The sequence below is a fragment of the Sturnus vulgaris genome, chromosome 4 (genome assembly GCF_052056855.1).
Source record: "Sturnus vulgaris isolate bStuVul1 chromosome 4, bStuVul1.hap1, whole genome shotgun sequence".
Classification (NCBI taxonomy): domain Eukaryota; kingdom Metazoa; phylum Chordata; class Aves; order Passeriformes; family Sturnidae; genus Sturnus; species Sturnus vulgaris.
Genome location: NC_142246.1, coordinates 74,461,723 through 74,486,503, shown reverse-complemented (window position 1 = coordinate 74,486,503; position 24,781 = coordinate 74,461,723). Strand labels below are relative to the sequence as shown.

Here is a 24,781-nt window from a genome sequence, read left to right as displayed (position 1 = left end):
TTTCATGTTCAATTAGATCTACTTATGAGTGCTATAATCTTATGAGAATGAATCGTCACAATCACTCCAAACCCCTGCAAAGAAAACTGAGTATTAACTGCAACATACCAAAATATCCTATTAATACTGCCACCACACATGCACTACAGAAAAATCCGCCACACACAAAATGACAACCAACCAGAAACCTTACTATGATCCTTCTTCCATCCGTGCTCTGTGGTAAAAGCCGAGTGTTGACATGTCCAGTGTAAATAATGCCTAACCCAACTCAGGAGCTCAGTGTGCAGAAGCAGACTTTGTGTGTAAGCTGGAGAACAGTGTTCATTGGTTGGCTTTTCCTGTCACTGCTAGGCTGTTACCTTGAAACAATGTGTTGCCATTCCGTGTCTGCTCCTGTCCTACAGCAACGATATGCCCTAATCTGGGATTTTTACAGCCACATTTTTCTTAAGTATCAGAGGAAGCTGGATTGAGGCTAGTGCAAACACCGTCTGCCATATCTTATCAGAAAGCTTCCCTCCCTGCTGACACAGAAGTGAAGGTACTTTAAAGTTCCTGGGAGGTAAAGATGCAGCAGGCTGGCACTGCTACTAGCCAGACACTGCCCAAAAACACCTTGGCTGAGAATGCAGGTGACGGGATAGCCTATGGCTTATGCTAACCTTCGATGTGTTTGAATGACAGGTGCTTCAAGTTGAGCTCCTCAGAAACCTCAGGGGATTGTTCTTGTGCTGCTTGCTCGAAGTACCAGAGAAGTGTGGAGCCCCGAGCCCTCAGAAGGTGCCCACCTGCAGGTCAGTGACCCTCCCTGGAGGGGAAACACCCAACCCCAATGTCTTTACTGCTCTATCCCAGACATAGTTATTTGCAAAGCCCTGTCCTTGGAAACATAATGCCATCAGCTGGGGTTCAACATTCAGCTCTTACAGAGGAGCTCGGCTCTGGCACTTCGATCATTTGCAACAGCAGCGTGGCTGAATCCTCTAAGTCCTTCAAATAGCACAGAATGACATTTTATATAGTAAAGGGTTTAGGCAGAACCACATGGGCTGCATTGTCTTTTCAGGAGAATAAATGCCAATGCATCCAAAGATTGATTACCTTTCTTTAGAAAGCTCAAGGAAGATTCTGGAACTACATTTATTTTAAGTAACGAGGTAAATAAGTTGTTGCAATATGGCATTCACAAAAACCACACTGATCAAGGGAAGTGATAAATTCATGACTGTGTAGTTTCCTGTATGTGAGTAGTTTCCTTGGTTATTTAAAAAAAGAAAAGGAAAGGGAAATGGATGATAGTAGGCTCACTCAGAAAAAGGATTTCATTATTGCTTTTGACTTCTGCTAGTAAGCCTGTCTGAAATGTGCTGCCTGCATGCAGCAGCACTGTTAACCTTGCATAAAAGAGACAGTCTTCAGTTTAAAATGAGACAAATAAATTGTGTCCACAACCACAGGTGTCTAACAGAAAGCTGAAACAGTGTCAAGCCACTGATCACAACCAAAATGTTTCTCTTTGATCCTTTCGAGCCAACCACAGTAATCAGGTGAATGGCCTCATGCCACTCACAAGAGTTTCTCATGCCGTGCTGAAAACTGGAACTGAGTCTTGCCACTTACTGGGATAACAAGTAGGTAAAGTCATGGATTAAAAACACTTCTCTCTGGATGTAAAGATTGGAGTGATTCCTAAATTGCACTTATTCCCCAGATTTTAAGCAGTTGTTCTCAAGGCTCCCAGAGTAACAGTTTCCGTTTTCTCCAGACTAAACTCAAAGCAGTCATTCATCAGAGCCACATGTCCCAAAGTTCCCACATGAACTCCCCTCTCCTTGTGAGGAGTCCTCAAATTCTACACGAGGTCTGAGCATGAGTAACTGCAGGACACACAAGCACTGCTCATTTACAGAACTGGATCTCTAACGTAATGGGGAGTGAACTTCACCTACTGCAATTTCCTGCCTTAGGAACCAATTCTGCCTAGAAGAGGAAGTGGGACTGGAGATTGTGCTCTAATCTTGAAGAAATGTAAAACTTATTGCCTGGTACTCACAGAATTGATTATCCCCTTAAGTGCTTGGAATCCTCCAGTGACAGGGAAGACTTGCTCTTTCACATCAGCAATTCTTTCCAGCTTTGGAGAGAAAATGCATGCAGACACATGAATCATCTGGCAAACTAAATTCCTCACACTGCTTGACACCCTTAACATTTAAGTGGATATCTAAAAGCAACCCTCATCGCCTCTGTGACAAGAAGGAAACTCTAGCGCTCTCTCACAGCTAACTAAGTTTTCTGAACTGGAGGACTTAGCACAGCCGACTGCAGCTAACAAAATGGTGGTTAGTCATCGTGGCAAGCATCACACTGAAGAAACCTTGCAGGGCCTGTATTTTGGCAGTGATTTTGTACCTCTGTCCAGAATTACTTTCCCCTGTTTGCTCTGCCTTTCACTAAAACCCTTTCTCTGCATCTTCTGCAGGAAGGAACCTCTCCTGTACCACTCCACTGAAGCCACTTTGACCAAACAGGAGTAGCTACAGCCTTCACTGGGACACAGAAACTCTGGAACAGCTTTTTAATGAAGGACATGAATCCCGTGTTCTTTTCCTTATCCCAAGACTGTTACATATCCACTGCTTGAATCTTGTCTACAGCTCCTCTGTTCATATGATCAGTACCCTGACCTGGCTGCCGTTCCAATCCCAGGGGCTTGCCTGCACCCTCTGGTTGGCAGCTCCCAGTGAACCAGGGGATTTCCAACGGGTCTCCTTGGCACTGATCACAACACCTACGTGTTCTGTTTGTCTACGTACACATCTCAGTGTGTTTCCTGAGTCAGAAGACATTACACTGCCTAATGTAAGTACTGCTTAACATTAACTCTGTAAAACTCTGGGTTGAGGTTCTGCCTAGTACTTGAAAATAGTAAAGTTCTTATTCTTACCTGTTCTTGTTCAAAATCCTGGACCCCAACACAATAAACTCTTGCTCCCAGCTCTCTGGATTTCCTTGCCTGTGGTGACACAGAACAGAGAAATAAGCTTTTTTTTTTTTTAATTGAGCAGGCAGCACCCAAACTCTGCAGAGCATGACATTTAGTCCCAGCTTGTGCTCACCTCTTTCTCTGCATACAGGGGAATCTGCCCATCCAGCTTGCCATCGGTCAGTGCAATGATGATACTAGAGAACCTTGAGGCTCCTTGCTTTGCAATTTGCACATTGGCCTGAAAACAACAAAATTAATTAGCTACCTTAAGAAACTACACCCAAACTTGTAACTGTGATGCATCTTCAAAGTATCTAATAAAACATCTGAAATAACAGCCTCATCCTCAAACCTCTCCCTCATGACAATCTTCTGCCTGCCTTGAACTCACTACCAGCAGGGAAACCCCTCGTCAGTCCTTCCCAGCCACCCCTGAGCCCATCTCCACAGCACTGGGGTCACTGACTAACACGCAGTTCTTCCAGGACTGATCTCTTCAAATGCACCGTTAGGATTTCCTTTGCTATCCCCCGGATTTCAAATGCAGTCAGTAGGTTCCAAAATAAAAAATTAGTTTAAGCCATTCTTTTTCTTTTTTTAATAGCAACAAAATTCCCTTTGCCTGGTTTTTCAGTGCACAGATCTTGTTTACAAACATGGCTCTACAGTCACAGAGGAAGAACGGATTTGTCTGTAACAATGAAAGCTTAGATCTTTACCTTCAGGGCCAGGGCTTTCATCAAAAGTGCATTGTTTGAACAAAGAAAAATATAAGTAGCTGGGAAGTCTGTAAGGAAGAGGGTCCAAAATGAAGAGCATTTGTCCCCCAGATGCTGCTCTGTGCAGTAAGCTCTCCCCAAGGAGAGGCTCTGGAAGGAACCACCAGCCCCACAGCCCTCGTGAGCTGTGTGTGACTATTTACCATGTCGCCAGGATGCTGAGTGAGCTCTGAGATCCACAGCATGGAACCATGCTCTGAGAGAAGGAGCACGTCAGAGAAATTCCATGTGGCCAATTGCTGTGATGGTTAATCATCTTCTGCCTGGTAATTTGCACAGTGTCTGGCTAACCCCGGAACCCCTCAGGCAACCAGAAAGATTTGAGCATAACAGACCAAGGTGTACAATCAATCTGTTTATGTTACAGGTTGTTACCCAAAGGGTGAGAACAGAGAATGTGTTGATTGCAAGAAGATGAGCAAAACCTACCTGTTTTAGTCCTTCATGTATGTATGTCTCACCTGCTGGTATCACCTCCTCCAGATCCTTAAGACCTTTCTTGATTTTCTCTCTGTGAACAAAAAACAAGGTAAGAGACTGTTTGTGTGGCCTGAAGTGTGGAAAGGGTGTAATTTATCAATTGGAAAAAAGGATTTGTCCTCGAGGAGAACTGAAATGAAAACCTGTAAATTAGAGCCTTTAGCTAGGATCCCACGTAGAGGCAGACTGTGTATTCATGGCACAAGTGGCGCTGTGGGAACAGGTATTTCAGACCTGTCTGATAGAATATGCTTCAGAGAGTCAAAAAGCTGGAATTAAGGAAAATGTTCAAGCAGAGCAGATATTCCCAAGAGGTGGTAAAGCCTCAGCATTACATAGCCCAGTGGAAATTCTGTTGCATTAGGTCTGTTTTGCTGCTTTAAACCAACTTTGCTTCCAATCACACTGCAAAGAAGAAATCCCCTAAAACAGCACCTCTATTTCAGCAGAAATCTTCCAGGCCAATATGGAGGAATTTAATCACATAGAACTGAACTTCAATAATTAAAACCTTTGCCCTGAAGAAAATATCAATAGGAAAATGCAGCATTTGCAAGACACCTTTTGTGCCCATGGGAAAAGAGCAGGATTTTGACAAGAGTTTTTTTGACTGTTGCAACCTTTTTGTGTGACCTTTCGTAAGACATCTCACACAGCTCCACAGCTCACTTAGATTTAACATCTACACCATGATTTTCCACAAGCAGCACAGCAGATCCGCCTGCAAGATGTTCACTGACTGTGGGGTTCAAAGGGGAGAAGTTGATAGACTGCACCACAGGAATTATTTCCAGTGATACCAGCACAAGTGGGGGGAACACAGGCGGAGAGACTGCTGAAGGACTCAGATCCCAAGGGTCTTCATTCTTCTGTTAACACTGCTTCAGCCAAGTCCATGGGAAGTAATGCTAGGAAAGGATAAGCAAAAACTAAGAAGGGGAAAAATTTGGGCCAGAATATATAGAACACTCTGAAAAATCTAGGTGAGAAAGAGGAACCCAGCAGGGGTGAGGAGATGGAGGGAAAATACATCGCAGGATGCATGAAAGCTTTCCTTAGGCCAGACCAAATGAGAAAGAATGCATATGCCACACTGCCTGAATGCCACCCACTCGTCATTTGTTCCACGGATGGGCTTCCTCTATGTTTAGCAGCTCTGTTCCAAAGTACAGTCCATCGCTGGAATAAGCTCCCCGTCACAGGATCCACTGATACAGTCCGGTAGGGGAGGGAGTAAAAGAGAAATGTGGCGTCGAATGTATGGAAGGGAACAAGTTATGTAAGATAATACAATCTGTTTGATCCAAATATTTTACATGCAGCATCTATAGAAACAACTTGCAAGTGATTATGTACGAACACAGATTATAAACCACAGAGTTGGTGCTTGCCAGAAATGAGTGGCAGCACATCACAGGCGTTAGTGCTTTGCTGCCAAGAAACAAGCAGCAACTCAAGTCCCAGTTTTCTGAAACAGATTTCATTTTGCAAAAATAGCTTTTGTACAATCAGTTGGGTTTTATTTATCTGCCATGTCTTGTGACCCGGTCACACAGCAATCTCTGGTGCTGCCAGGCCTCTGCCTACAAGGCGTTCCAGGAAAATCTTTGGTAGCGTGAGCTTTGTTTGCTGCATCAGGCACCATCTCCTGCCCTCAGGGCACAGCTGCACTAGACAGACCCAGCCAGATGTGAACTAGCTCCCCACATTCTCTAAGCAAGCTGGCCAAGTGCAAGCGGGTCCTGATCTGGATGTCAGAAGGTCAGTGTGGATGCAGGACTTGTGGCCCCCAGAACCAGCAAGAGAGGTGGGCTCCACTCTAAAACTGGTTTGAAGGCCAGGCACGGGAGCTAGTGCCAGCCTGCACTGTCCTGATAATGGGACTCAGCAGTCACCCAGCCACCGCACTCAGGATCCCCATTCTGCTCTTCAGTGCTCTCACAACTTCTCCTTCTCTAGTTTCTCTAAGGGTGTTTCCCACGGAAATCCCCGAGGAAGTTCTGCTTGAGTTACTCATCTCTACTGTGACTGCAGAGCCTTCAGCCTAGGCTTGGCCTAGACTCATCCTAGGTGCCTGGACACCCCACAGCACAGCCTGGAAACATTATCGCAGGCTGAGGGCCACTGGCTTTGTGCAACAAGTCGGAAAAGGGAGGGAGGTGGAAGAGGCAAAACAGAAACAGCAACTGGCAGCCTGTGTTGGGGCTGAATAAGTGCAAATTTAATATCTTTTACCCACTTAGCGTATGCACTGCAGCCCATTTCTGTGTTTTAGCACAGGCACAACTAATTTTTAGTAGCTAGCCCGTCTGTTCTCTCTCTAAGCTGTGTAACTGCCTCAGACAGCTCTTCCAGCAGCAGTCAGGCAAACACAGCTGTTAATATCCACGCAGGTTCCAGAACCGGTGTTTGTAGCTCCTCTGACTGAGGGCTAGTATTCTATATGTCTTTTCCCTGTGGCATTCCACCTATTGAAGTGCTGGAATCTTGAATTATCTCAATGTGATGAGCATACAAGCACTGTCAGGAGTTGGTGGCTCTCACTGAGCAGGTAGTTATGGTGAGAAATGAGGCAGTGTGCTGCAAGGCAACGGGCTCATCCCTAACAAACAAAGGCAAACCAGAAGCGGTACTTGGGGTTTGCTGCTAAGAAGGAGGCGCAGTAAACAGGAAAACACGCACACGTGGCAGTGAAATCTAGAGAGGAAGTGTTCCTTGACAAAAAGAGGGGTGGCTCCATCTCTGACGAGGCAAGCTGTTGCACTGCTGGAAGGAAACCCTGCACGATCCTCCTCAGATGCATCATTCGGAGGAGGCTTATGCCTGCTAGGCCTCTTAAATACTACAGAGGGTTGACTCATTTAGAATAATTACTCTGCTCCAAACTTGAGGCCTCCCACATGGACTCCAGATGCAAACCACATCAGCGGCCAGCTCTGCTGTACTTGATGCAGCCAGCAGAACGCACTCTCTACAGATGGCTCTGTTTTGGCAACCTGCCTTGGACCCAGGCTCGGGGCAGCTCACGTGACTGAGGCCCCAAATGCGTCCATGCCTTACATGTCCCTATGAAACCAGGGGCAGTCAGTGTACCGCTGGGCTAGGGACAAGGATGGTACATGTACCAGGTACTCAAGCATCCTCCATTTCCACCTTCACTAACACAACCTCACTTTATCTCCAGCAGGAGTTTCACCCAGGCAGAGGCTGCAGGGCTCGTCCTGGCCACTGCCACCGGTCAGTGCTGCCAAAGCAGGCTCACAGAAACCTGGACTGCTGCTGGCCAGCACAGCTGGCCAAAAGAGAACAAAGGCAACATCGTGCCAGCTGGATGGTATTCCTGAGGGTATCCACTGTCCCAAACCACTTGCTTTCCAACAGTGAGTCCCAAAGGTACGTGCACCAATCATTTGCTTGCCACTTATTACACAGTTTCCAGCTCAACCTCACAAACGTGCGTGTCTCAAAAGGACTTTAACCGGTCTGAGAAGGCTTTTCCACCTGGATGCTGTTGTTAGGCTATGGATTTATTATAGCACTGTATGTACTGTGATTAATAATGACTTCTCTAGACAGTTAGCTACAGCACTGCTCGCACTCACAAAGTATTTGGGAATTTGGGGGCTTTGGCGCTATGCTGTGGCCTTTTTTATATCCACAACCTTATTGTGCAGTAAGCTCAGTGAGAACTTTGTGCGAAAAATCAGAAGGCTACAGCTTTCCAAACAAAAAATTCTGCCCTACTTTGATCTAACTGCTGGAAAGAAATTGTGGTTTCCTGACATTTGGGAATCAGCAAGTCAGCCAGGGCAAAAACACACCTGCAAGTCTCAAGTGCCTGTAACAAACCAAGGCCCTAATATCTCACTATCACCCTCACTAACACCCATCCCCGGAACTGCAGTGTGCTTAGCGTCGTTATCCTCTGTTGGGAAAAATGACAGCCTCAGTTTTTTCCTCTGTTGACTCCTTTAATATTTAAAAGAACAGCTGTTCCAACTGTATCTATCCGTCCTTGCCTATGTACATATGGTCACAGTTAGCAGTCTCGTTCTCCCTTCTCCTCGTAATTCCCCTTGAACAAGCAGGATGGCACTTGGCTTCCCCTGACACACTCACAAGAGCATCGGCCAGGCCGGAACTAGAGCCAAGTCCTGCAAGAGAGCCCACCAGAACTGCAGAGGCGCTTGCTGTGGTTTCCACGAGGCTTCTGAGAAAACCACGCTTCTGTGGCTCCAAGTGTGCCAGAGGCAGGCAATGAAGAAGGCGCCTGTGTCCCCGTGGCAGGGTTCCAGCATCCTGCCCAGCATTTCAAGTGCTCTGCGTGCTATCAGCGCTGCCTCTCAGGCCTGATAAGGAACAGGCCACTGACAGCCTATTGAAATGGAGAGAAAGGACCTCATTGACTTCAGCAGGCCTCAAACAGGCTCAAGTGTCCTCTCCTGACCCCTCTCAAGCCATCTGGAAAAATGGCTCATAAGCTTGTCTCTGCCCAGAGAGCAGATCCAATATCCCAGTCCGGATGGGGGGAAGTGGCCATTTTCAAGACAGACCACTTTTTAAATGCTAAAACAGGAGGGGCTCAGAGCTGAGTTTTTACACATCTCAGATGTCAGCTGCATTTCTGTAGCATGACACGTGCCTGTTGCCAGTGGCAGGTCTTCTCAGGAAGTCTTGTACTTGTTGTTATGTATTGTTTAAAAAAACTGACCCACAGCAGGACTAACCAAGTACAGCACGCCCCATTTTGCACTGACCCTACTAACAGGAGCAGAAAGGATGGACCACCTCGCTTCCACCCTGCCACAGGGAGTGATTCCTAAATGGTTTATCCACGTGTTCAAAACTCAGAAGGTTATGCACCGCGGTAGCTTCTGGACAGAAGGAAGAGAGCAGAGGTGGTGTTGCTTTTGAAAAGGCTGAGAGGACACTGAAGGATTCTGACAGCAGTGCCACTGTCCTCTGCTGCGAGTGCTCATTCCACGTGACCATTGCCCGATTTCTATGAGTTTGGTACTTATTTTTGCAATATTTTCTTCTCTACCTGTTTCTCCTCCCTCTGTTTCCCCTCACCCATCCTTAAGCAATCCCAGCTGCTAATCTTCACTTGTTTTAGAAATCACAGTGAGCAGCCTTGAATTCCATTGTCTTTGAAACCATCCACTGAAAATTCAGGCACAGCCACATCACCACAGTGTCAGAAAGATCTCACATCCTTCAAGAGGCACCAACCCTCCTGTATAAAACAGCTCCTGAAGCCAAGACTAGGAAATACAAAACAAAATACCTACCTTATGTGAGAATGTGTGAAACGTTTATTTACCACTTCATGCTTTTTCTAGACATGAAAAAATCCTGATAACCATTCTATGGATGCTGCTTTACAAAAGCAAATGGAAGAATCAGTCTCGCACTCTGCCGAGGGAGATGCAGAACCACACAGAGACAAAAACGTTACTGCTAGTGTTTCTGCAAAGCAGGTGGCAGAGTCAACATCAAGGAATTGTTTCCCATCATTCCTCTCCTTCCTTTTTTATGAGGCTATCGAGGGATATGATCACAAAATTAAATCAGCTCTGTGGAGAGGCTTTGTGACTGGCCACCACTTAGCGGTATTGGTCATTGTTCCATACCTGTTACTGCTCCTCTGACTCGGTAAGGACAGAGGGAGAGAGAGAATTAAAAAAGCAGAGCACTGACCTGTCTCCAGTTAGTGGCATGATGACCTGTGCCTGAGTGGAAAACACGATGAACGACAGTCTCATCTTGGGGCTTTAGGAAAGGGAAAGAAGGCAAAAACACATTTCAGACAAACATACAGATGTACAGTGTTTCATTCACTTATTCAGGTCTCATTCACATGATCTTTATCCCCCAGCTTCCTAGGAATGTACTTTGAAGTACAAACCCAAAATGCGAGGAGTTAAAGCTTTTTTTGCCCATCTTCTCCTTACCCAGATGCTCGGGGAACAAAGCCCCCAGAATTACTGCTCTCTCTCACATGCTTAGTCTCCAGTGATGTGGCCAGCCCATGCACGGACGGTAAGGCACATCCTTTGGAATTGTCAGGGCCTCCGGTGTAACACCACGGCAGGGACACGGCTCTGTTCCCTCTTGTTCCCGTGGGTACCAACCAGCCAGGCTTCCCACATTTGAACCTTATCCCGTCAGTTTCCCCTTCGCTTTCAGGATGACACCATGTCTTATTTCCAACCCTTTATGTTTATCAAATCCCGTCACAGAGGCAGTGCCTACAGACTGTCTCAGCCCAGAGACAGCAGCCTGAAGGGTGATCAGGAGTGAGACCGGCTTTGTTTCTCTCACCAGAGTTGTGACACTTGAAAACTCCTTCCCTAAAAGCATCCAGGAAAATGTCATGGTAAAAAGCAATGCTGTATGAATTGATTTTATTCAGGAATTCAATTTTTTTTTTTTAATTTGTTTTCCAGGAGGTTACTTGTCTCTTTGCACAAGGTTACAGGGAATCATATCTAATTAGCAGTAGAAAACAGGAGTTGCCTGATGCTCTTGAGGCCCAAGACAGGAATTTTGCCGAGGTAAGTTGTAACATTTCTCCTGTATGATTTTAAATTTTATCCATCACAGTTTTAATATATTCACCAACTTTGTAATTTACTGTATGTGAGTATGAGCATTAATTATTCAGGTTGCAATTAGTAAGGACTTAACACTTGAAAAGCTGAATGACCATATATTTTGAGTTCACTGATGTCAATGATGCAACTTAACATTATTGACATGGAGGGAATGTAAATACTGCAAGTCTGCCCAGAACTGCACAGCTCTTGGATTTAAGATCCAGGCTTGCAGTCTGTCCGTAATGACTCTGCATACCAAAATCTGAGAGGCTCTAAATTAAACCAGAATTGAAACCAAGGGATCATCACCCTTTTGAGACACCAAACAAAACCAAGTATTTGCAATCCCAGCCTCTGATAATTGCATCACTGCATACCGATTTCCATGAGGCTTCCCTGTTGGAGATGCACCCCCACGTGCAGTACCCTCCAAGTTATGTTTTAGCCAGCCTCTCTTCAGGATCCCCAGAGAACCTTTCTCTCCGAAGCCAGCCCATCCGTGCCTCCCCTGTGAGCACCCGGAGCATGGGGTGGGAACGCAGCCACACCTCCATACAAGTGTTGCAAGAGGGAGTGTCATTTGGCTGGAGAAGATGCTGAACTGAGACATTGCCACTGAACTGTTTTGAACTGTTTCCACTCTCTCAGGGGGGGCAAATGTTCTACCACCTACCCAAACAAGTCCTGCTTTGGTATCAGGCTTTTTTTTTTTTTTTTTTTTTTGTAATTCCAGAGCTTACAAAATAACTTTTTATATAAGTTTACATAAGATTTGCTTTTGACAAGATGAAAATAAGCTATATTTAATTATAAAAGCCTAATGTATCCTTTTTTAGCAAGTCAAGATTACGGTACTCTCCATTTGGTTTTCCTCAGCAAAACCTACCACACCATTTCTTCCTGTGTGTGGTGGGGGGATTCCTTCAGTTTATTGTGGATTTTGTTGTAGGGTCTTTTAAAGCAAAGCGCTGCAATCCTCAACTATTTGTACAGAGCAGTCAGCTGGGATTTGCAGCAGGTCTATTTCAAGAGGAGCTGGACTTGCCCCACAACACTGCTGACAGTAACAAAGTTGATTATATGTAAGTATGTATATGTAAGCATGATTACATGTAGCAAATCTACTCCTACATGGCATGGGCTTCCTCTGCATTTGAGCTCTAACAGTGCTCTCTTCCTTTTGACCTGCACTCTATGTTTACACCTGTGTTTACATGTGTTCAATACTGCTTCTTTATACAGATCTCCAAACACGGAATTTGAGCAGTCCTCCATCAGAATCTAGGCACATGGTATATTGAAAAATGAGTTTAAAAAAGCATCAAATCACTTCTGAGAGTCATTTGAGAGATTAACTGTTTAAAGACACATATTGTCACTTTTTTGCTGGGCTCCAAGCACAAGAAAATCAAGTAAAATTTTCCAATGTTTTCCAGCTATTTGGGCCTTAGGAAGCTAAACTTTTAATGTGTTTGTGGGACACATCCCGTGAGCTTGCAAAAGCACGGGGACCGGGGTGGGAGAGGGGGTTAACACAGCCCAGAATTACTCCAGCAGCACCTCGGCTGTCACAAGCAGCACCACGCACCTCACAAATCTTTCTGTCAGCTGGTTTACAAAATTAAATATCTCTCGCCAGTTCGTCGCCACGCTCCCAGACCTAGAAGGGAAAACCAGAGCACATCAGCGACCTGATCTGCGGTGACATTTCGGGGAGAAACTGCCAATATTCGCTGCTCTAGACATCTCGAGGTACCGCCAGCTCTCGTTGATAAGTTTGTAGCCCGGACCCCGCTCCCCCCTCGCCCTGAGGGCGATCGCGGCCGCCCAACTTCCCCACAAAAACCCGACCGCGGCAGATATGCTGCCTCCGCTCACTTTTCTGACATCTCCGGCCGCAAACGCACCTCCATGGGAGAACTTCCAAGGGCCCCTCTCCACATCCCCTCAGGGGCTCCGGGTAGGATTCCCGAACTTTCCGCCGAGCCCCTCTCGATACGTTTCCCGCCGCTTCCCCTCACAGCCCCTCGCGTCCCCTCACAGCCCCTCACGCGCCGCCCGTCACAGCCCCTCGCGCTCCCCTCAGCGCCTCCCGCGCGCGCTCGCCTCGCGCCCCCTCACAGCCCCCGCGCGCGCGCCCCTTGCGCTCCCCCTCGCGCCCCCTCAGTGCTCCCCGCGCGCGCGGTCTCTCAGCCCCAAGCAGCGCCCGAACAAAAGCGGCGCCGCCGCCCTGATCCCCGATGGCGGCGATTCCCCCATCCCTCCCCGCTTACTTGTCCAACACGAAGTACATATCGAAGGCTCCGTGGCACGACGGCTCGCCCGCAGCCGGCGCGGCGCCGGCGGGCAGCGGCGGCGGCAGCAGCAGCGGCAGCAGCAGCAAAGGCACGGCCCCGGCCATGGAGCCTGCGGGCGGCGGAGAGCGCAGGCGGGCGCCGCCGTCCTGCCGCTCGTCGGAGTGGCCGCCCCTTGCCGCTGCCACCGCGGCTGGCCCGGCCCGGCCCGGCCCGGCCCTGCCTCCCTCCCTCCGTCCCTCCCCACAGCGGCGGCGGGCGACTGGGGCGGGGGACAACAGGGCGGGCGGGTTCGCACCGCCCCCGCTCTCCCGGCCTGTGCGTCCCCCTGGCGTCCCGTCATCCGCGGCGGGCGCGCTCCGGTCCGTGCTGCTGGCGCTGCACGTGTGCCAGAGAGCGAGCCCCAAATAAATGTAGTGGTGAGGGGGCTGGGGTTTGCACAAACACCACGGAATTGTGATTTTGAAACGAGAAAAGCCCCGTTCTAACAGTGACCGTGTGTCTCCTACAGGCTGTGGAGGTGAATCAGACTGCACAAAGGATCGATCTTGCTCTCTGCTCCACAGGAGGAGATGGGCAAGTCAGTCATCCTGCTGGAGAGTTTTCCTTTCATCTCACTTCATCCCCGTTCCTGCTGTCTCTGGATGATTCGCTGTAGCCACAGCGCTCTGACCTGACACATCCGTGTCACGGTGCCTTCTCCACGCTGATCCTAGTGCCAAGCCAAGCCTCCCTATGATGCAAGCTGGAAACTTTACCAAAGCCTGCGGACCAGCAGTGAATAATGTCAGCTAGAGATCTGGCTCACAAAGTTCTTAAAATGCCTTGGAGCTAGCAAGGCCAAAGGGTAAGCAAGCGGTGTTTTACAGTCTCCGTGGATACACAAAACATGGAGGATTAAGGACAGAGCAGCCTGGGCTTTGCCAAAGACCCGGCCAAAGGAAAGGCTGTGCAGAGGCGTGTGAGACAACAGAGGAAGCTTGCCTGAGCTTCCCAAAACCAGCTGCACTCCAGCTTTCCAAGCTGCACGAGGCCACCCCAAGCCCCAGGAGCACTCGCCTTGCCTGGGAGTACGGGTCATGTTATCCAGATGCTGGAAATCTTGCTTCAAGAGCATGTGACCCAGTGTGTTTGGAGCAAGCCTCCACTGCCAGTTCACTCTTTACTTGCTTCCAAGTGTGTGAATTCCTCTTTTAGACTGCGGTTTCTGCTGAGGAAGCAGATAAATCATTGCTGTTTTGATGGAATGGCTGGATGAGAGGGAGATAGGCACGTAGGATGTACAGGGCAGGGGCTCATGGGTGCTTGGCTTCGTTCACACGAGGACTGGAGCCTCCTTTCCCGGTTCCCAGAATTTGTTTGCTGATGCTTGGCTCTCTCCCCACCCTCTTCCAGGGGGACTAGGGAGAAACCGCCCTCACTCATTTAGAACAGAACTCTGTAAAAAATGCAGCTCCAAAGTAAGACAGCACTAGAGGCAGGAGTTTTCACGTGGATGGTCGATGTGCAAATGAACACAAGTTCACTGCCAAGGTTTACTGCAGAGAAAGTGGTAAACAGAACAGCTTACAGCACCTCTAGGGTTATAGAGCTCCCTGATTCATCTCCAGCACTTGCAGATGATTTCCCCGCACGCTGTTCCTCAACATCCACCCACTCCCACCATCTTTGTGGCCCAGGCAAACGGTGCCAAAGCGAACCCATCGTATTTGGGGAGTGAGCAGTTGGAAGGAAAAGTCACCCTTGCTGTAACCTGGCTGTGAGCCTGGCCCTGCCCCTGGGTCCTCAGGAATGCTTCAGCAGAAAGGTGGTGCCTGGGGAGAAATCCTTCAGTGCCGTGGTGAGATGACCTCAGGACTGGAGTCAAAGAGTGGCTTGGTGGCCACACAGGCTGCCTTTTGCACAGACTGCAGAAGGTCAGGAGGGCTTTGTTGCTCGATAAATCCAGTTGAGGTCTAGGATACCTCTGTCCAACATCTGTGAGCCAGCCTGCTTTCTTCAGGATGCTCAGTGGTTGCCAGCATTTGGAAAGATGAAACTTGGGCGTGTCTGTGTGTGCGGCTGCAGTGCTGATGGATTAAATCTCCTTTCTGACTCAGGTCTGGGATTGTCCTTCTGCCAAATGACCCAGGGGCAGCATGAAATGGGACAGCTCCACAGCGCTGGCCCTGGCCAGCACTTCCAGACACCCCGAGCTGTGCAAACCCAAGGGCAGGTGATGATGATGGGAAGCCTTGAGCCATGGAAGCTCACAGGAAAGTGTTTTTCTTCTCCCCTCACAGGATAAGCACAAATGGAAATGTCATGCTTTGTAAAAGGAAAGAGAAACCAGAGGGACTCCAGCAGTTCTACAACATGCAGGACCTGTTTGAGAGCTGCCTCCTGAAGGATTAGCTACAAATCCTTGTTCCCTTTACAGCTGTAGCCTTGTGTCTGTGTGCATCCTGGGAAGCACTGTAGAAATGAATAAGTAAAAAGGACAGCATTAAGTAACACAGGAACTCTCGCGTCCATGTGGTATTGCCTGCATCATCCAGATGGAAAGTATCTGTCTAGACAAATCTGGGAATTATGCAAGCTCAGAATTCCTGAATAGCTCTTCCTTTTCAATATCATGCAATATTTGCAGTACCCAGTGAAAATACACACAGAAACAGGGACGGGAAAGAAACCCTTGAATTCCAACAGCCAGGAAACCAAAACACTAGCAATATGTTGGATGAGAGAAGGTATAAATGCAGGAATATGGAGCAGTGTCCCTGCTGTCTGCACGCTGACTCATCCCTGAGGAGCCAGGATCAGCCCTGGTGTTCGCTCCTGTCTCAGCACAAGTGGAGCAGGCTTTGTTGAGCTTCTTGTATTTGTCTGCTGCCCCATGCTCTGGACAAGGCACAGAGCCGCTTGTTTCCACTTTTCCAGAGCTCTTTGTTTCCACGGTGCTCAGACAAGCAGAAGGAATGAAAACAAAGAGGGAAATATGGGCTGTCCTGCTGCAAACCACAACAGCATAAAAATAAATCACTCTTGGCCTGGGAGAGCAGAAAAAAAAGCAGGACAGAAAACATGGAAATCCCACTCTGGCCCGAGAGCTGCTGCTGGCTCTGAGAAACGCCCAGGGATCACGGGGCTGGAGTTTAGCACAACTCTAGAGTTGTAGTGACCCTTTTTGGTATTCTTGGGAAACAACGGCCCAGCCAGAGGAGACAGAAGAACGGAACAGTCAGGAATTCTCCCTGCAGAGCAGTGCAGCCCAGGCAAAGGATAACACAATTCTCAACAGTATATGGAGAAAAATAATTTTTAAAAAAGCACAGGTCGTGATTGTGTCAATTCTGTCCTCCCAAGCCTGGGAAAGAGCAAAGAGCAACTGTGAGGCCGATTGATAAAACAACTGCTTGTCCCACTGTTTGGGGGCAATCAGGGCAATATTTCTGCAGGGCCAGCGGGCTGCAGCAGGACATCGTGCCTGAGCCACCGTTGGATCAGCAGCCCGGAAAGCAGATGTGCCAATTTCCTGTCCTTGATGATGATGGGCCCTAATTACGCCAGAGCTGTGGCAATGTCCTTTCTTGTGCATGACCCCTAATTTGGTTTCATGGAGTCATCTGTGCCAGGTTCTTCCGGCTGCAGGGCTGGGGTGAGTGACAGTCACGAAGAGCCGTGTGCTCTGTGTGCCAAAACACCTGGCCCATGCTTTGACCAAGCAAAATTCAGCTGGGAACAAACAGAATTCAGGCAACCCACTGGGATTTGGGGCCACTGCACGGCTTGCTTGACCTCTTGCAGGTAATCGTGCCTGCTGACAGGGAGCTGTGTGCTGAGGGGAACATTCCAAGACAGGTGTAGGCACTCAGCAGAGACCAGCACTTAAGAGAGGCTGTTCACCTGTGGGGGGGTGAATTTTGGAACTGGGGGGAAAAAACACTCTCCTTTGTTTTTTCACTAGGGAGATATCCTTGCTGGTATTGCTGCTGGTGCTTTTTTCAGCTTTTGATAGTTCCTTTCCATGATTTCTGCCAGTTTATTTGGGTTTTTTTATTTCCCTTTTTTTCCCCTTTTTCTTTCCCCCTCATAATTTGAGTCGTTCCCCGATTCTGAAGATTTCCAGCAGGGCATTTATTTAGTTTATGTATTTAAACAGAGACTTTTATAAGTTTGGGAGGGACTTTTTAGAAGGCTTTGTGGGGGATGTTTCAGCTTTTTTCTTGCGTGACATTTTGAGGAAGCTTCTTGGGGTTTGGAATTTTTATGTCTGTTTTTTCTTCCCTTCCTTTCCCCAGGAGCTCTTTGTGGAATTAGGCATTTGTCTTTTCGTGTAGACCCTGATTTGCGTGGGTGGGGTCACCGCTCCTGCTTCTTCCTGAGCCTAGCTGCACCCCCAGAAAGTGTTCCTTGTTCCCTGATTGAGGGACTCTGATTAATCTGTACCAGCAGCTCCCATCTCTGGGATCCCCAAGGCTGGGGATCACCTGGGCTTGCTGCTGCTGGGAGACGATAGTGCTGGGCTGTTTGGCACAGAGGTGCTGTGGAGGTTTGCAGGGCTCTGAGAGGTGGAGATCCTGCTCCCAGGACATCAGGGATGTGGCTGTCCTGAGGAAGATGTGCTGCTGGCACAGGTCTGGCCTGTGGGAGCCTGATGGAGGAAAGAGCTGGAGCAGGAGCGTTTGGGACTGTGTAGCACCAAGAGGAGCAGGTGGAGAGATGCCAGGCTTTTGGTGGAGCTTCTGCAGTAACCTGCCTGCAGACAAGAGCCAGGGCACATGGAAGGAGGGCTGGCTGGAGGTGGTGCTGATGTGAAAGGGGATGGAGGCTCCACAGTGGGGCTGGGTGGCAGCTTGTGCCACCTGGAAGTTGGAGAAGGGCTCTGAGCCTGCTTTTTGTAGCAAGTGAGGGAGGAGCACTGTGGAGTGAGGCTCTAGGTCCTGGGCATGCAGAGTGGAGGAGACTTGAGAGTCCTTGGGAGGGGTCAAACAGCTCCAAGGAATGCATGAGCAGGTCCTTGTGGCATGGCCAGTGTGGGAAGAGCAGAACTTACAACTGTCTCTGCTGGTCCAGGATGCCATGTGGACATGTGGGTAGATGGATCTGGGATCACTGCCAGAAGGATTGCCCTCTGTGGGTGCCAAGCTCCTCAGGGGCAGGCTGGCTGTGTGCTTGAGGCTGGGAGAGGAGTGCAGCAGGGTGTCGGGGAACTCTGTCACCCCACAGCTAGAGCTGAGCACTGGGCAGGACAGTGGAATGGCGTGGCTGGGATCACAGTCACAGAATATTATGAGTTGGAAGGGACACCTGAGGATCACTGAGTCCAGTTCTTGAGTCAGTGGCCCATATGGCGACGGAACCCACAACCTTGGCATTTTAAACCCCAGGCTCTGAAGAACTGAGCTAATTTGGGGTCAGTTCACTTTGGGATTTTAAGGCACGACTAGATTTTTCATCTGGTCTTGCTGTTGGCCATGCTTTGAGCAGGAGGTAAAACAATCCAAAGCGCTTTCCAGCCTGATTGGGTGATTTTCCTTCCTGCCTGTTGCACTTGGCTGCAGCACCGTTCCACTGCCCTGTGTAATTTCAGGTTGGTGAAGATCTGTACACCAAACTCTGGCTAGCCTGTCTGGAGGACACGGCATTCAGAAGGTGGGATGGGACTGTTATTGCAGTCAGCCTCCGGTTGTGCTGCTGTCAGTCTGCAGGGCAGGAAGAGTGCGTGTGGGAGTGTTTGCTGGCTGAGTCACGGCCCTGCCTGCTTATTCACCAGCCAAATAGCGCCGGTGACTTGGGGGCATCGACCTACCCTGTTCGTGTGAGCTGCTCCCTTGGCTGCTGACGACAAGTGTTTCTGATCATCACTCTGACTGTGCTGCCTTAGGATACGAGTGAAGCAGCTGGGATGTCTTATCTGCCTGGTGTTTATATCTGTGTGACTCTGAATTACCTTTTCATCAGTTTCTCCGCACGTAAAAAGTTTAACTTACGTGCACTCACGTCCTGTTGTCTGCAATCCGAGGATTTATCCTTTTCTTCCTATGTCTGGGCAGTTAGAATGGATGGAGGTGGAACAGTGTTGACTAGATTGCAGGCTTCATTTTCTGTAGTGCTGCTGGCAGAGCAGCAAATGCTGCAAGGGCGGGGAGGGTCGTGTCCCGTCCCCCAGGGACAAGCTGGTGAAGCAGCTTGGCAAGGACTTTGTTTTCATGGATCAGGCTTAGCAGGGCGTAGAAGGTGGTGTGCTTGGCATTGCTTTTGGGGGGCAGTTAGAGTTGCCACGTGGTAACAGCCACATGAAGAGCTAGGGTGCTGAGCTGTCATCCCTCATGGGGCAGTATTTCCATGTTCACATGGAATTCTTGTGCCTGTAAGAAGGCCTTTGAAAGGAGATGTTTTGCTCAGCAAACCTAACCAAGAAGCAAAATAGCTCATGGTACAATAGTGCCATGGCACCATAGCCCAAGACAACTGTAGTGAAGCATGCTGAGCAGGAAGGGCCTTCAGTTCCTGCTGAAGAGATGCCAAGACATGATTTAGTCCCCTGGAAAACTCATTTCCTGAGTTGGACATGGTGATGAGTCGGTGTGTGTTCACTTGGGCAGCTCATCTGGTGGCACAGACAAGCCGTGGTGCATGTGCTCCTCAGTAGCTCCCTGCCAGTCCTGTGCCCTCCCACTTCCTCTGCTCAGGAGCCCTTACTTGTTTTGCTTGCTGTTCCAGGATTTTGTGCTCCTGCCCTCGCTAGAATCGTTGGAACCAGCTGCACTTTGGAGAATGAGCCAGAGTCACCATGGGATTGGGAAGGTACTGGGTGCACAGAGAGCAAAAGAAATGGGAAATGGTGTCAGCCGTCAGCTCCAGTGAGTAGGCAGATGTTGTAGGTAGGTAGGGTTTGTTGGAACCAGTGTAGTGGTCTGCAATTCGAGTTATGCCCTTAGAAATAAAGTTTACTTGGGAGCTCATCAGCGAGGATCAGTGTGCCAGCACTGTTTGTCCCCCTCAGGACTGTATTGCCATCTCAGCCTGTGTTCTCAGCACCTTCCCCATTCCCTGCCTGGCCCCCGAGTGCTTGCTCAGGCTGGAAGTGGGAAATGGCAGTGGGTTCTCCACAGCTGGACTGGGAGAGGTGTGCAGTGTGCACCCCTGAGCTTGCTGTGCTTAGCATGTTTTGTCCCATTCGTTTTGGAGCTGCTTTGCGGGCACCAAGTGCAAGGTTGGCCCCAGGCAGGAGTATCAGAGAGAGCACAGCCACTCTGAGCTAGGAACATGGCAACTGCTCATCAGTGCAGTCTGTCCTTATCTGCAGGAAGTAAGGAATAACCCCCATAAATCCTGTCCTGTAAATCAAACCCTCCTGAGCTCAGCCCTCATGAGCCACGTCACAGATGGTGGATGAGCAGCAGGGAAAGGTGCAGCTGAGTCACCAGCAGGGAGTCAGCACCTTGCAGCCTGAGGGGAGCTGTTTGTACACACGAATCAGCCTGCTCTGTCCTTGTCTTCAAACACACACCTTCCCAGATGGGCAGGTGACATCAAGGCCAGCTGTGACACTGGGTGTGCACGTCAGTAACGTGTTTGTGTGAGAATGCTGAGGGGGCTGCTGCTGTCTGAGGGATCCACAGGAGCGTGGCTCTGAGAGATCCAAGTCCCCTGGAGCTTGCTAGCCAGCGTGGATATTTGTTGCAAGGCTGAGTGGCCATAGCTGTGTCGCTACCTCCTTGCAGCTGGGGCAGCGAACCTGGGAGGGTTAATATTCCCTTTCCCAGTTTATATTGGAGTCTCCCAGTGTGATCACTGGGAAAGGAGTGCTTGGGGGGAGGTGTGGAGTGTAATGCTGCATCCAGGCAGTACAGGGAAACTGAGTCTGTACAGCATCCCGAGGGTCTGGATGCATCACCCAGACTAACCCTCACCTCTAACTGGAAGCCAACATCAAAATAACGGCCATTTTCTCTGAGACCTTGGCCTGGGTTCTTCCCCTGTCCAGCCTTACAGAAATAATGTACCATCTCTCCTGCTGTGTGGTGAGAGACAGTTCCCATCTTCGGGTGGAGATTTTAGGGGTGTGCAATAGGAAGGCTCAACTTTCTGTGCCTCATTCGTAAAGTTCCTAGGCATCCTGGAATAAGATGCATAACAAGAAGCACCAAACAGATCGCTAAAAACGCCAAAATAAAACCCAAGCAAAACAAGGAAAAAAAACTCTCTAGAGCAGTATTTCAGCTGTTGTGCTGAGGGAATTTTCATTCAGCATCTTGTAGGCAGTGTTTCATGTCTTGCAGAATACAAGTTACTGAATGTAGCTCATCAAGGCAGAATGCTGTGATATAATTTAGAAGCTCATTAGAGATCATAATCACAGTGACAGATGTTGGTGGGAAGTAGTAACCATCACAAAGAAAAATAGAGAGCTGTTTGTCATGAGGGTACTAGATCATGTGGGGGCAACATTTTCTTAGCTATCTAAGGGATTTGATTATCACTTGGAGGTTTCCATCTAGGTTTCTTAGTGTATAAATGGCTTGGAAAAAAGGCACTCAGATATTGAAAGACCTTGTCCAGACTTTGCTTGTAAGAGTCATAAATTGACATTGTGTCCACTAACCCATGTTGGAGCAGGGCATGCCCTTCTCTTGGGTGAGCTGTGCACCCCGCAGCATCTCTGAGTGTCAAATGCTGTGGATGGGAGCTGTGCTATGAGCTGGGAGAGCTGTGCCTGGGTGAGGAGCAGCAGGAGCAGCTGAATTGTGCAAGTAGCTGGAGCACACGCTGGTGGAGCGTGCTGCAGAGAAAAAGGCATTTAAGGGCACCTAAAAGGTGTTACTTGGCCTGTTATTGGGGTAAGCACAAAATCATCTCCAGATTTGGAGATGTGCACTCTTCCTTTGTGGCACCCACTTCCTCTGGGTTGCACCATCAGGACTGAAACAGATTGGGCAGATCCTGTGCACGAGGAGTGACTCCTGCCAGCGTGAGAGGCTCGTGGGTGCGCAGCTCCATGGGCACAGAGCGGAAATCCTGCCCTGCCAGAAATCCTGGGTGGCAGATCCTGGCCACAGTGAGGCTGGAGCCCCCTTGCTATTGCTCCTATGTGATTTGGGAGTGCAGAGATGGAAAGGGGGCGGGTGGCCACCCTTGGGAAGGGGAACTGCAGGGCCTCAGTAGTGGAAGTAGGTTAACAGAACCATCATTACACTCTGCTGGCATGTGGGCTCACTGGGGTGTGAAGTCACCTGATGGAAGCATTGCCCAATAACAGAAATCCCCTAGCAGAAAATGAGCTTTTGTTGCTGCAATGCTGTTCTTCTGAGGTGTTCCATCTGCTTTACAAAGACTGTCTGACTGAGCCCAGCAACGCTTCTGTGAGAACAGCATCTCTAGTGACAGCCTCCAGCTGTCTAGCAGATGAGAGCACCCAGGTGTCATGGCAAACAGGGAGGGAATTACAACCATCCCATTTTACTGACAGAGGGATGCTCCTGCAAGACAAAAAGGGACCACCTAGTTGGTCTGTTTGACAGCTGAATGTCCTTAAGTCAGCACGGAAAATGAGGGTGTGGAGTGTGCTCTAAGTTCATACAAGCAAATATAAGAGAATCAGTCCAAATAGTTTGATTAATTTTACCTTTGTGGGCTAAGCAATTTTAGACAGTTACTCCGAATGATCTTAAAACTTCTGTGTTAAAAAGAGGAGAGTCCAGCAGGACCACCTCGGGGCTCAGCCTGGCACGGCCGTCCCGACTCTCGGTGGCCCTGGCAGGCCAGGAGGGGCTGCCATGTGCCACAGGGCACAGAATGCAGTCAGAGCCCTGAGCTGGTGCTGTGGCACAGATGATCTCCATAAACTGTGATGACATTAATCTAATGTATGCGTTCTCCTACGAATGTGAATACCAACAAATACAAATCCCATGCAAATCAGGCGCTCGCGCAGTATGTGCAAGTGCCTGAACATCTGAGGACTCAAATATTATATCAGAAGTCGTTCTCAGACATGCCGGTTCCAAAATTTGCTGTTACACGGCCCTTCTATATTCCCATGGAAACTCTCAGGTGAGGGAGAGATGTGCTCCCTGCTCCCCTTGAGCTAAAAGAAGTTTGTGAAGGAAAACCTGGCTTCCCTGCTGGATTCCTCCTCCTTCCCCAAGCCTGCAGTCCCTTCAGATGCCCGGCTGCCAGGAAAGGCTCCCCCAGCCTCTGTGCTTTCCCCTTGGGGCGGGGGAAAGGTGGATGTTAAGCGTTCCTCAGAAAAGGAAGCGGTACCCTGTGCCAACTGGCAAAGAGCAAGTGCTGGCACTAACTGCAGGAGAGAAATTATTCACTCATTCTGCAGGAGTGTGTATTGGGAATCCCTCTTCCAGTCCTTGCCTGGCTCCTCCAGCTGTGGCTGCTGCAGCCCAGATGCTTGAAGAGACTTGGGCGTGTGTGTCCACAGGGGGCTGGGGAGCTCCTCAGGATGGTGTCTCTCGGGTGAGAAAGCTTTGCCTCTCTCAACTGAACAAAGAGGGAAGCAGAGGGCAGCTGAGAGCTGTGCCAGAGGCTGTGGGAAGGGAAGGAGGGAGGGAGGGAATGTACTGCCCCTCAGCCAGCACCATGGGGTACTCAGGTTGGAACAGGAGAACAAAAAGGTAGGAACAAGTGTGCAAGAACACCAACTGTAAAACCCCATAGTCCATGTTTTGTGGTTGGTTCTTTTTTTTCAGTTGCTGGGCAAAACTCAAGAGTTTCAAAATGGTGCTGGACCTCATAGAACGAAGTCTGATGGATTCAGCAGGGTTCATGGCAACACCCCAGGAAGAACGGGAGGAAAATAACCCAGCAGCTCGTGTATGGACAGTCAGAGGTGAGGTGATGTGATCCAGGTGGAGGGACTGGGGTTGCAGAGACGTGGGCCTTAATGAAAACAAGTAATAGGAAAGGCAGAAGGATGTGTTGTAAATACCCAATTGCACAGGTTATTCTTTTATCAGTTGCTTGTGCAATCAAGACAGGGATTTAGGAGAGGGAGCAAGCCTGTCCAGGGGGGTATATCCCACATGAAGACTGTTGTCCCTTCAAAGTGGCCAGATTTTGTGGTGGCACAGGGAGACTGCCGATGGGAGCTGTGAATGGTCCTGGAGAGGGGCCTGTCCTGGCAGTGGCAGTGGTGCTTGCCTGGCTCCAGGAAGGGGGCGCTGCCAGAGCACAGGAGTACAGCTTGGAGGGGTGGTTGGGTTTTCTCTGCCCACCTGGAGCTCATGGATATGATGAACAGTGTACCATGAGACCCCTTCCAGCTTTCCCCTCACTATACCCTCTGTGCTCTCGGCTGCTCAGAGGGTTCCAGGGGACTGCTGGCTTACGTGCTGAGAGAAAATAATCTGGTGTCTCTTAGGCAGAGGCAAATCGTTTGGGCTGACATCACATTTACTCTTAGCCAAAACCTGCATGTATTGCATGCATAGCCCCCCTTAATGAAAAGCCCCGACCTCTGCCAGCAGGTTAAGAGTTAGGGCCAGCAGCCCCTGGCACATCGATAAATCTTGGTGCTGAGCTCATTATGTCTCCAGCCTGCTCGTTCAGGAGGGATTCACGAGAGGTGATACAGGAGTGACCTTTGCTCTGCCATAAACGCGGGTGCACGTGAAGCAGCTCAATCAGCAGGCTCTGTTT

General features: G+C 49.2%; 2 protein-coding genes across 3 annotated transcripts in view; one reads left to right on the top strand and one right to left on the bottom strand.

Annotated features, from left to right (window-relative positions):
• The window catches only part of ANTXR2 (ANTXR cell adhesion molecule 2), a 73,726-nt gene extending 60,382 nt beyond the window's left edge, over positions 1–13,344 (bottom strand). The window contains exons 1-7 of one of the 2 annotated variants that reach the window (XM_014892052.2): positions 13,124–13,344; positions 12,439–12,510; positions 9,952–10,023; positions 4,201–4,282; positions 3,123–3,230; positions 2,951–3,019; positions 2,057–2,137 (exon numbers count right to left, since the gene is read on the bottom strand). In XM_014892052.2, coding sequence (XP_014747538.2) covers positions 2,057–2,137; positions 2,951–3,019; positions 3,123–3,230; positions 4,201–4,282; positions 9,952–10,023; positions 12,439–12,510; positions 13,124–13,251 — 612 coding nt within the window. In that variant the 5' untranslated portion in view covers positions 13,252–13,344. Of the gene's footprint in view, positions 1–2,056; positions 2,138–2,950; positions 3,020–3,122; positions 3,231–4,200; positions 4,283–9,951; positions 10,024–12,438; positions 12,511–12,757; positions 12,777–13,123 lie in introns of those variants that run through there. The other variant, XM_088164379.1, reaches the window with a different exon arrangement.
• The window catches only part of PRDM8 (PR/SET domain 8), a 28,496-nt gene continuing 15,512 nt past the window's right edge, over positions 11,798–24,781 (top strand). The window contains exons 1-4 of the mRNA XM_088164378.1: positions 11,798–11,932; positions 12,490–12,602; positions 13,656–16,781; positions 23,833–23,972. The gene's annotated coding sequence lies outside the window, so the exon portion shown is untranslated. The remainder of the gene's footprint in view (positions 11,933–12,489; positions 12,603–13,655; positions 16,782–23,832; positions 23,973–24,781) is intronic.